General features: G+C 31.5%; 1 protein-coding gene across 3 annotated transcripts in view; it reads left to right on the forward strand.

Moving 5' to 3' along the window:
* LOC108910263 (myosin-11) overlaps positions 1-3,552 on the forward strand; it is a 144,432-nt gene extending 140,880 nt beyond the window's left edge. For all 3 annotated transcript variants that reach the window (XM_018714815.2, XM_018714816.2, XM_023456262.1), the window contains one exon: positions 330-3,552. In XM_018714815.2, the coding sequence (XP_018570331.1) occupies positions 330-527 (198 nt within the window). In that variant the 3' untranslated portion in view covers positions 528-3,552. The remainder of the gene's footprint in view (positions 1-329) is intronic.
* Positions 3,553-12,781: the final 9,229 nt, after the last annotated feature.

The following is a 12,781-nucleotide window of genomic DNA, read 5'->3' on the forward strand; positions in this document are numbered from 1 at the left end:
AGACGTATGTTTTTCTCACGTATTATGCATTCAATAGACAGAATATTTTCACCACATACTTACCTAGTTAATATTGTAAAATATCAACAATGAGTAAAATCTGAAATATACAGGATGTTCCATCCAAAACAAGACTGTTGTTTCTGCACTGAACTATACGTTTTTGAGTCGTTATAAAGATCACATCAAACTAATAATAAACAATTTTAAACTTACGTATGTATGGCTAAATGATTCTATTATACCTATAAAAACTTTTAGACGCAAAATATTAATGTAATTGCTTCTAGTTACTGTCATGTCCTTATATATTTTTATTTATGTTACAGGCAATGTACAGACAGCTAATGGAAGCCAAAAGTAAAAATAAGATAGATCCAGAAATAACACTTCAGTTTTTAAAGTCTGCAATATATTACTTTTTGACAGACAAGGAAAACAGTCAGGGACATCTCAAAGCGATCCAGAGCATTCTTGGATTTTCTTCGAATGAAATTACAAATATAGACAAGGCTAGGCTAACTTAACATGTTTCCTATTTTAAATTTAATAGTGCCTAAATTAGGATTTACAAAATGACGTAAAACGAATTTTCAGGATTAACTGGTTAGTCATTTTTTTCTGCATCATAAAGGGTAGTAGGTATCTAGATTGCAATTTACTGCAGTCATTCACTTATGAAAATAAGTAATACAAACTATTTTTTAAATTGTCCTTTGGAACCAATTTGTTCATTTAGTCTCTCAAAGAAACAACATGTTTACATGAAACACTCTGAAATTTGTTCAAAACGGAAAGTATGCTGGTCTGGTTTAATTTGATAAAATCAGGCATGTTCCAGTATCCTCAAACTAATTTTGGATAAAACGTGAAAATCAGAGGAAAGAAATACACCTTCAAGTTAAGGAAAAAATAGGATGCAGGGTGTTAACTGAGTATGTGGTATTAAGAAGTATATTTTTTTGTCTACATAATAAATTAACACTATATTCAGTGATGAAGACTGATGAAGACAAATTATTAATATTTTTTACTACGTAACAATATGTGATCATTGTTTTTCCCTATAATTACAATTACAATGAACTAAAAAGTAACTAAAGGTGCAATGTAATTTATAATGTAATGAACTAATAATGTTCTTCTAAATGTGATGACTAAATTTACCTACTCAATTTTGTTGTTTCTAGAGAAAGAAACAATACTAAATAGTCATTTAATCAATTACGCAATCATTAAATTGGTCAAATATGCAAAATCATGGGTAACTTACGTTGATATAGATAAGCATCTATATCTATATGTAGGTATACGATTTCATACAGATCATATTTTGTAGTAACTCTAAATGTAATTACTGTATGTCCTGTATCTGTACTCTGCAGTACAGGATGCTGCTTAATAATGGTCCAAGGTTTACCACTAGATTTTATGATGAAAATTAACGGGAATAGTGCCGAATAGATCATATAAAAATATGTCAATATGTGCTTCGCTTCTAAGATATTGAAGTTAAAAATATTAAACTTATATGTTGAAAACCTATATATCAACTGATTTACTCGATCAATAATATCGTGCTTTTGTTAACAGTTATAGTTTCAGTTGAAATGGAGAGCAAATATCATTATAGAGGACTCGCCAATGTTAAATTATAAATATTATATTTATTTATAGTATTTACAGATATTTTACAGATACATTATCTTGATTCATATCCATATAAAAAAAAATATTTCATTCAATTCTGCACAATGTGTTATTAGATATTATTGGATATCCTTTCGATTTTTAAGTTAAAAAAAATGTAAATAAAAAAGTTGTGGTTATAAACTGGACGAATCAGTGATGTTTATATTTTCTATTCAGTGTGTTCAGAAAGCGTGACAAACATAATTTATGATTATTTGTACGGGACACCTTATATATTTTATTTCATGTTACAATAGAATGTTTTTTTAGGAGTGCAATAATATTAATATATTTAATAGGTCTAACGGAAAGAAAGGCTAATTTTTTCTTAATAGTAAATTTTATGGACATAAAACAACAGACCGTTTCTTATAGAAAAATATATGCATATTCTAAATATGGCAATTTCTTTGTGTTAGTCAGTGGCGTATGATTTATTAAAAAAAAGTTCTCGTGTCACTGGATTTTCCAATTCAATTGAAACTATATCAGATAATAGAAATCTGGATAATAATCTTCATGTAAAATTGGAAAACAATTACTATAAAGATTTACCAGATATAAATAAAGCTAAGTTTAATTTTTTTTAACTCAACTCTATATTTTGGAAATGAAGCGTTTGTCGACAAATTCTTATACGGACTACGTCATCAATGTTAATCGACCCATTCTTTAGCACACTACCCACAACTTATTACATTGTAACTGAACAACTGAACAATAATCTCAATTAAATAATTATTTTACTTATCTTGTAATTGTAATTATTGTCATGAGATTATTTTGTATGCGATTTTTCCGATCTCTGACAGATGTTCCATAAAAGTTAATAAATATAACTATCATCTGCTAAATCGCAACCAAATCAACTTGATTTAGCTGATTATAACAATCATAATCGAGTTGAACGAACTTAAAAGAATACAACATATTTTTAAGGTTATTAACATTTTCTACCTATATGTCCAATTACAGTTCGTTTTGTTGCTGAATATACTGACACATAGAGTAGACCTACTTAGATGTCTGCAGATTACAAAAGTATAATTGAAGCTTCTATAAGTCTGCAGATTACAAAAGTACCTACTTTCAATGACAGGTTATTAAGTTCAAACAACATATGTCTCGATAAATCCGTTTTCCATTAAATTCCTAATCGTTAATGTACCTGTATGTTTAATATTAGACAAGCGATGAACCCAAACCTTGGTTATAACAATATACAAATTAAAAAATCTGGTAGTTTGACCAATATTCTCGAAAATGCATTATAACGAAAGGAGGATAGGAACCTGATTGATATCAAATAAATTTTAATTTCATATATTCAAACTGCCTTTATTATCACATGTAGCCACATAACCTAAAAACAATATAGAGCAAATGATTATTTTTTAAATTATGTATCAAAAAGTCTGCCATCTTGAACGTTCAATTTTGTAGGTTCTAACCTACAAAATTTTCTCTAGAAAAGGCTGCTTCATGGAAGGATTCATTTCAGTACAAATTAAAATGGGAGGAAGATGGAAATGTTCCATATTGTTCATATAATCGAAATCGATAAAATCATCGTACGTTTCGTATTTGTACTCGGAGAATAAAATATTCGAAATCTTTAACAGCCTGTAATATTTCAAAATAACAGATAACAGGATAGTATTTCTGAAAAATATCAGAGATAAAATAATCATTTAAATTTATCGAAAACGTGAACAAAAACTAAAATGATTTAATTCTGTCAAAGCACTAACAAATCTCAGTTATTTCACCTAAATGTATAAAATAGTCAAGGTAGAAACTTATACAGGGTGTTCGGAAAGGTCATGTCAAAAATGAAGGGATGTACAGGAGAACTCAAAATAGTTGTAGTACTTCATAAAAACTTTTTTTCATTTGGGCGTTGTGTTATTCGCTTTCAAAGAAAGAAGTTTAAAAAACAAATTGCAATTATAACTTCTAAGTCGTTACCATGACTACAATGAAATTTGGACAATTAAAGTGACTCATGGTAATGTTCATTTCCAAGTTTACACTGTTATTCAATATATCTGAATTGGGCGATGACAATGCTGCTTCAATATCCGCGTCACTCGTTCCCCCACGCCGTAGTTTACTCCCGTGTTGGCCGCCTCGTTGCCATGACAACCGCCGTAAACAACGCTTCGAAAAGGAGCGAAATAAGTACAGACTGATTTCGATATACGTCACTTGCGTATACTGTACGTTGTATGGTACGAGGTTGATGTTCGCGCTCAACGAAGGCAATGTTTTTTAGGTGTTCGGCGCGCAACTATTCTGTTTACTTCTGGGTATTAAACAAACAAACAATACATTTTCAGTATAGAATTATACCTAAATCATAAAATTTATATAAAATTGAAAATAATTTTAAATTGCACAACCAAACGGAAATTTTAGGTGAAGCGGTACGTCACTTGTGTCACCTGACGAGCCGCCACTGTATCACTGTAATAGCTTTTTCGACATATTTACGCTGCTCTGAGTTCTGCAATATCAGTTCGAATAATAAGGAATAAAAGTAAGTCGAATACGTTGAAAAATGTGTTTCCCTGTTTATAATAGATAAGGAGAATTTAAAAAATCATGTTTTGGTAATGAAGACCTGTTCCATTTTAAATGAAATAATTTTCATGACAAAAAAGTTTCGAATGGACTTTGCGGATTAAAATATTAAAATAGGTTGCCGACCGTGAGACCGCGAAAAGGACACATTTGTGCAAAATTTCATATTTCACAATGTTGTATGTATTTATCAGTTAATTACAAAAAAAAATACAAAGATATGTGCAACTTTTTTCGAGGGTCGTCTACCACAAATTTAATTTTTTATTAAGCATTAAATCACTTGATTTTATATTTTCGTGGCTCAAACTACCCGAATGTGTAATGGCTGTCTTAACTCCCTTTTTGATTCGTATAAATAGAAATTAATATCTAATAGAAAATAGAAACAAATTTTCTTCTATACTATTATCTGTAACTGATCTTTAAATGACATGATGGCGGATATGTTCTATATTGTTTCTAGATTTGTGTAGGTATTATTACTTTTGTTTTGATGACATCATAGATGTCATTATTTAACATACTCTTACATATTAAACAAATTCAAGGTTCTATAAACCCCCAATTATTAAAAAGCTGACATGTTATGAATTGTTAAAACAACATATCTTCATTACTTTTTAAACCACTTTTGGAGAACGGAATAGCAAACTGCGAAGAATGTACTGAATTGAAAAATGATTTAAGCAAATGGCTGCAGATGATGCGTCTACTCGCAAACATTTGCAAATTATTTGCTAAAATTTATAAGGCCAACCAAATTATACACACATCAACCGTTTGTGTGCACATTTGGCAAGTGACACGTGCGATGTGCACCATCCATACGTTACGGCATTTGTTTACATTTGACAAATATTTGGCAAGTAACCACATCATATGGAGCTGGCTTTAGTTTTTAAACATATAATAATAAATTGAATCAAGTGTATGTTTTCTAGACTAATATTTGAATTTCTTGATGATAAATTTATGTTGTCTTGTCGTATTTTGAAAATGTAGCACTAAATTTGAATGAAATATTTATTCGTTTTAATTTCAATGAATAATAAAGAGAAGGTGAAACAACATGAAATCGACAAGAAATATTCTAAAAATGGAAAATGTAAAATGAACTGTGATGATTTTTTATGAAGCTGACTGATTTTAGTGCTCTCAGAACTTTGTTTATGTAGTGTTATTTTGCTTATTTTTAGTATCCTGTAGCACAGTGATAAAAATATATTGTCAATATGCCGTCTTTAAAATATTTTAAGCAGGTAGATATATGGTATAAGCAGTATTTTTTTACTGGGGTATTTTTAATTGTAATATGGTTTATCAGTTATAGGAAGCAATTTATTTTATGCATGAAGTGGTAAAAATATTTACTATTTTCGTGGCGTATTTAACAGTTTTATGAAGTCAAACCGTAAGGATTCTTGAAATGCAAGTCTTCTTTTTAATTTAATATGATACATCTTGAACCAAAGTTTAAACATTTTTCTGTTTGTTATCAGTATTCTATGTTCCATTTGGTAAATTTCTGAATCTTATTAAAATTTGTACAAAGTATTTTTTTGGATCTCTCCTTGTACAAAAAAATTATTAAAAGAAAATGCAGTTATTAGACAGTGAAATAATAAAATTAATCAAATTATTTGAAAAACACGAACTAGCTATGGAATATTGGAATAAAATATGTAAATGCGATTGAAGAATTAAGATGTTTGCTATGACACAGACCGAATTTGAAAGCGAGCGTTGAAGGAGCTGAGGAACCGATAAAACTTCCGAGTCGTAGTGTAGAGAAAGATATATCAGTTCCAAAAATCAAAAAGTGAAGAATTTTGAATTGTACATATCATTTTTGTAAGAAAAGAATTAGTTTGTTGGGTAAAGTAATATATATTTTGTAAAAGTAATTCCTATTTTAATCTTACTTTTTCTCAGTTAATAATATGAAAACATATAAATATATTTTTTAAGAAGTTTAGTACAAAATTATTCTAGATGTTCTGTTAAAGTTGTAGTAAAGTAAAGTAAACCATATTAATGTTTTTAATTAAAAAAACATTAGTATGGTTTCGGGAAAATAAAAATAACCACCTGAAACTAAAAAGTAATGTCAATAATAACAGCTCCACAGTTTTGTATCGACCTTAATATAATTATACTATACGACTACGACTGAAAAGTTCTTTATACTTTCAGAATATACATAAATATAATTTAATGAAATAAAAATATCATAAGTTCTTTAGATAGATTTAATTTAACATATCTAGTTTTCATGTAAAATTGTAGTATACATTGTCTTCATTTTTAAAGTAGAGGTAAATTTTAAAATGATTAAATTAAATGATTCTTGACTGATTTCATCCATACTTCTACGTGTAAGAACAAAAAAGTAAATATCAAAATGTTGCGATAGTGAAGTCTTCCAGAAAAGACGGAAAACTACTCCATGCCACACCAAGATGAAACTATTTGTGGAAAAATCGTAAATATTTCTACCACTTCATACGAAGCTAGTGTAAAAATTATAGCACTATTTTGGTAATGCGCTATATACTTGTGGGTCGGTAAGTGCAATATTATAAAATTGTCAAATTTATTTCCTATGCAACTCTTTCTTTGACTTTATATGTACGTATGCATATTTGTTAAACAAATTAACAATTAGAATTGTTAATAAAAAGTATACTACAGAAATTTTGTTTTATTTTGGACCATATATTTCCTCCTTATTTAGGTTCTGAACGAACTCATGTCAGAATCAATTTTTTATAACTGTATCACGTGATTTTTACAATGGGTTGCATACAATGTGGCTCATTAAGAACTAGAATATCCTCTATTTTTTTTATATACAAGGCGATTCATTAATAGTGGTACACACCTTAAGGAAAGATTGCTGATGTCAAATTATGACAATTGAATTGAATTCGTCTTACTCGAAAATTGCTCCTTTTCGTTTTACAGGGCGTTAAAGTCAAACAAATATTTTGAGTATTTCTATGTCTGTACCTCAGAGCTAAACTGTATTAACTCCATTTTTTACGAAAATGGGATTATTTAACAGCCCAACACAGTTTCTTATGCTCTTTCACGTGCTAAACAGTAATAACTCCCACTCAAGATACTTTCGAAGATAGACAGTGCTAAATAATAAGTTAGGCAATCGTATGTGTATTTAATATTAACCGTGTTTCATTTCCACAGTATTAAGTTCCTTGTTACATCAAATTAGTCCGAGCCAAACAGGTGTATGTGGAGTTAATATTCTATTAGTTTGACTTCGGAGTACTAACTCCACACATATCAAGATCATGTTGATTTACTTTAGTATTATATCCACATTCATCGTGTATTATCGCACAATTAGTAAATATTATAATATAAAATCCCTAAATCATGTTTGTGCCAAATAGTGTTAACTCCATTTTTTCGAAATAAAATACGAATAGAAAATTATTGTTTAAATTACAATAAATAATATTGAAATAGACGTATAACTTGACATCATACTAATTTTTTAGTCAAGGAGAAGTAAGAGTTCGAAGTTATGAAATGATAAGCAAAATTTAAATCTTTAAATCTCTCTCCTGTAAAATTTTATTTTTGGCACTTAATACAGTTTAGCTCTGAGGTACAGATATAGACACACACACACACTTCTAGGGGGCACTAGTTACACTCTTCTGTCGGTGTACAAAATATGTCCTAACTTTTTGCCCTTCGAAAATCTGCAAGAAATCATTAAATCGAGTTCAATTCTATATAAAAAAAGATATACTTGGTAAAAGTCACTAAACTCGTCCATTTTAAAATTACACACCATTAAGATTTTTGCGACTACAGGTCAAAATTGAACTAAACAATAGACCTTTTTAGTAGTGATGACACATACGCCAAATAATAGGCATACACATTGTCATGAAGAATTTCTCAGTATTTTTAGTGGATCGATTTTCGATCTTATGTACCTTGGACTTGTGTCAAAAAAATGTCTTCTTTGTCGTGACCTTAAATATAGCGATATTCTGGCAATATTAGAAATATTTAAGAAGTTTCAAACCCCAAGTACCAAATTAAAAGAATTATACATAGTGATTCACAATTTATCCAAAAAAATTTGGGAATAGATGCGGTATGAGAAATGGAGTCAATATCGTAAAAAAATGTTTGTAAAATCCTTAGTCTATGAGAAAAAAATTGTTGAAGTTGTAGTACCTACATTCAACCATTACATAGCTGGACCACTTTAGTCTCTAGCTTCATTCGCAATACGCGTGAAGAGCCACATGGTCTCAGCGACTCCAAATACTGAAATCCGATATTATAATCGTCGATGCGATAGTGTTTACCTGTTATCTGTGGTGTTTACAATAGTTTTTTAAGTTATAATATTAATATTCTTTTATATCATTTTTTTTGTAAGTTTTATGTACTTTAGTGTATCTATTTTACGAATCACGTGTTAGTTATACTTAAATACTTCTAAATCCTTATAAAAATAAATTAATTTGAAGCTGTCCATTTTTATAGTATCTATGTAAATAGTACGCAAGGATCAGATTTGGTCTGCACAATTTCAACTATGACAGTTTGTTGCGGGTTGCCTAAATATGTGACGTCATAATAAATTATCATGGAACCAAAAGATGGGCTGTCCAGCTAGCTGCGTATCTCGATTAGTTCCTTGGATTTGCCAAAAATTCTTCAGTACGTTCTAGCTAGCCTGTGGATGATGGTCCACGCTCTAATTTGTGTCCTGAAACGTACTTAGGCACTGCACTTGCTTTTTGGTTTCCAAGAAATTTTGTTTTTTTGTGGTTTCGACTGACCCTGTATAGTTTTTTGCTCTGAATAAAAAAAACATAAAACACACCACAGAAATGAGACAACCCCCAAATCCAAAGCCAAAGGCTGTGTGGAAGGGGGCTACGTACACTTGAAAAAACGCGGACAAACACCCATTATCTATCGACATTGACAGTGCCAACACCGGGGATCGAACCCGGACCAGAATAGGAAGCCTGGCCGAGAAATGCTTGCCACCGCACTCTCGACCGACTGCGCTACCGTGGTGATAAATGTAAGGAGAACTTTAGATTCTAATAGTTATTTACACCTCCGAGAGTGCCTATAAAATTTAGGAGCTTTTTCCACTGAGCCTCGTAGGAAGGCTAATGTATGGCAGCTTCAGAGCTGTTTTCTTTATCAGTTCAAGAACTGTGTACGCTTTAAGGGTCTACGCAGTAGAAAGGACTCACGCTCGTGTGGCTATTTTTTCTGAGAAAACATAACTCAAATATGGAATTTTATAGTTTTGCTTTACTAGCATTTTGAGCATATGTTTGATGATATATATTGGTTATAGACATTTGCATATCATATAATGTAGTTATAAAAATTTTGATAGTGCGGCAAGCACTGGGCAGGATTCCGTCCTGTTTAAAGGACTGCAAATTCCCAGGGTAGAAGTTCGTACACACCCTCGGCAGATCTTACGGGCGTCTCTCTTGTGGGTGCTGGTTTAGTTCGGCTCCTTGGACCCTAGCTGGATTACGTGTCTTTGGTTTTCCGCATCTTACAATTTTTATACCATCCTGGATTAACTGTTTAAATGCTGTACAAGGTATTGGCTAGGTCCGAATTATTGAATTTCCAAAATCGAGCTGTCGGAGATGGGGTCTGCGGTATCGGGGTAGTTTGGACTGCATAAAGTTGTTTTTAGGCGCGACGGCGACGGCGGGAAAATTGGAAACATCGATGAAAACATCCAATTCTCGCGCGGCGTCGTTCGGAAGGGGGCCTTTGACGGCATCGGCCCTCGTCAACGTCGAACATCGTAGAGAGGGCGTTTTATGACTGCCTAGAGCGGTTTTGAGCGCGACGGCGGAAAATTTTGAAAGATCGGTAAAAATTGAACTGACATCGTACAGGTACTTCGGGTCCTTTGTGACCATTGTTCTTAACTCTGGTTACGAGTGATGTCGTTTTAAGCGTTTTCTCGCTTTTTTGGTTCCAAATGGAAAGTGGGGTACTGGAAATATGACAGTAGGCTATGAAATATGAAAACTTTACGAATTATTAGGTACAACTATGTACAAATATACATTATTACATAATTATGCATTCGATGCATTTTCACAACCTCTTATTCTAGTTAAACCTGACACTGAATATAGTTTACTTGTTGCTACAGAGAAACTATCACAGGATAGCATTAAAACTGATTCTTGTATTTTGCTCACAGATGTTCTTGACATATTTTGTAAAGTAGAACTTTAAGATGATTTAATGTAAGCTCGTCATTTTGTTGCCGACACAAATTGTGCAAACCGTAATTTTGGAGGATATTGTTAGATCTCTGATAAGAAATTCAAATTTAGCGCTCTCATTACAAAATTCGCTAACCAGAGGGAGGTGGCTTAATTAAAAGACGCGCTTTTAATTCTATACTTATAAATATCTAACAATATTGCGATGCGAAATATTGGACTGGATCTAGATGATAAGGATACAGTCTTTCTTTTTTTCAGTATTCTGAAAACAGTAGAGTTAATCAACTACCTAATAGCTGAGATTAGGTGTGTGCTTGATTATACATTTTCTGCAATTTGTACTAAAAGCTTTGGACGAAAAGATGATCCTAAACTATCATACATCCTCTAGAACAAGTGGAAGTGAAATTTCTTGGGCATAGACATATCATATTTATCATTTGAAGTGACGAAATATCGTTTTAACGTTTTTTTTTTAAAGCCACAAGGATGGAAGTTACTCCACACGAAGTGACACAAACCACATAGTAGTTTCAATATTTCACAGCCTACTCTATACAAATAGTTGCTTAATGTAATTTTGGCCTAGTCTCTACAATCTTAATGTAGTGTAATTCAAAAACGGTCGAGTTTAGCGACCCATACTTTTTTTATTTAGAACTGAACTCAATTTAATAATTTCTTGCAGGAAATTCAGATTTGCGAAGGACAAAAAAGTTATCAATATATTTTTACACTGACAGCAGAGTGTAACTAAGGCCTCCTAGAAGTAACAGAGTTACCATATTCGTAAATACCACCTTGTAAAACCATGAGAGTGCAAAATTTAAAGATAATCCATATAGATCCATTTTTTTTTACTTTAACGCCCTGTAAAACGAAAATAAGGATTATTTAAATAAGACATAGGAAAGTTCAATTCTCATAATTTAACGTCAGCAATCTTTCCTTAAGGTGTGTACCATTAGTAAATGAATCGCCCTGTATATAGTCGCGTTCTAGAAATTTTTTTTAGACGATTTTTCGGAATTAGATTTTCTTTAAAAAAATTTGGCTATGCAACCTTAATTAGCATCACTGTATTCAAATTTTATCAATTTTTATGTGTCTACACTTGAAATTACAAAATGAAGTTTATCTTTCAATTTAAAAATCTAGGAGTCATTGGGAATGCCTGAGAATGAATAACACAGACGAATAAAATTTAACTTTTATGGAAGCAGAAACTTGAATATATATTTCCGAAGGATTTAGATGCGCTGAATCCGAATCTGGCAGCAGAATTGCTCTATCACATCAGGTTTTTGAGATATCCTAACCTAAAAGTGAAAAAACACTGTTTCTCGTCATATTTGAGGTTATGCAGTAATGCCATCTATTATTTTTCAAAAAACTAATACGTTGAATCTAAAAGTACAAGGCTCCCTCCTTCGAATGCCGTTGAGTTTGCTCAAATATCTTTTTTTCGTTGAGATATCACATGTTGAAATTTTTAAGTTTCTCAGTTTCTTAATATGCGAAAATCTACTAAGGATCCCTTAGATATCAAGCAGTCGATTGCAATTCAGAAACTTCATACCTATACGGTTTGTGGGTTTTTAGTTGGTGGGCTTGGAGTTTGTAGGTTCGGGTTTTATGAGATTGGGGATTGTGGGTTTAGGTATTGTGGGTTTGGGGTTTGTGGGTTTGTGGATTTGGAGTTTGTGAGTTTGAGTTCGTAGGGATTGAAGGTTTCCGAGTATGAAGTTTCTGAACTGCAATCAACTCATTGACGTCTAAGGGATCCTTAGTAGATTTTCGCATATTAAGAAACTGATAAACTTAGAAATTTCAACATGTGATATCTCAACGAAAAAAAAAAGATATTTGAGCAAACTCAACGGCATTCGATAGAGGGAGCCTTGTACTTTTAAATTATATATATATTTACAAAAAGAATAGATGGCATTGCTACATAACCTCAAATATGACAAAAAAAACAGTGATTTTTGCGCTTCTGACGTGATAGAGCAATTCTATATATCCTATTCTATGGCTGTACTGTTAACTTGTAGTTTTCAGTTTTCACCTGGTTTTCCATATGTTATCACTGTCTTTTAATTCATTGTCACGTATTGAAACAATGGGAACTCTTATATAAAATCGAAATTAAATAGATGGATGATAAAGAAATTTTTGGATTAAAATATTTATTACTTACACAAACACATAGATAAGTAAAACATAACACG

This window comes from Anoplophora glabripennis, unplaced genomic scaffold, assembly GCF_000390285.2.
Source record: "Anoplophora glabripennis isolate ALB-LARVAE unplaced genomic scaffold, Agla_2.0 scaffold336, whole genome shotgun sequence".
NCBI classification, from domain to species: domain Eukaryota; kingdom Metazoa; phylum Arthropoda; class Insecta; order Coleoptera; family Cerambycidae; genus Anoplophora; species Anoplophora glabripennis.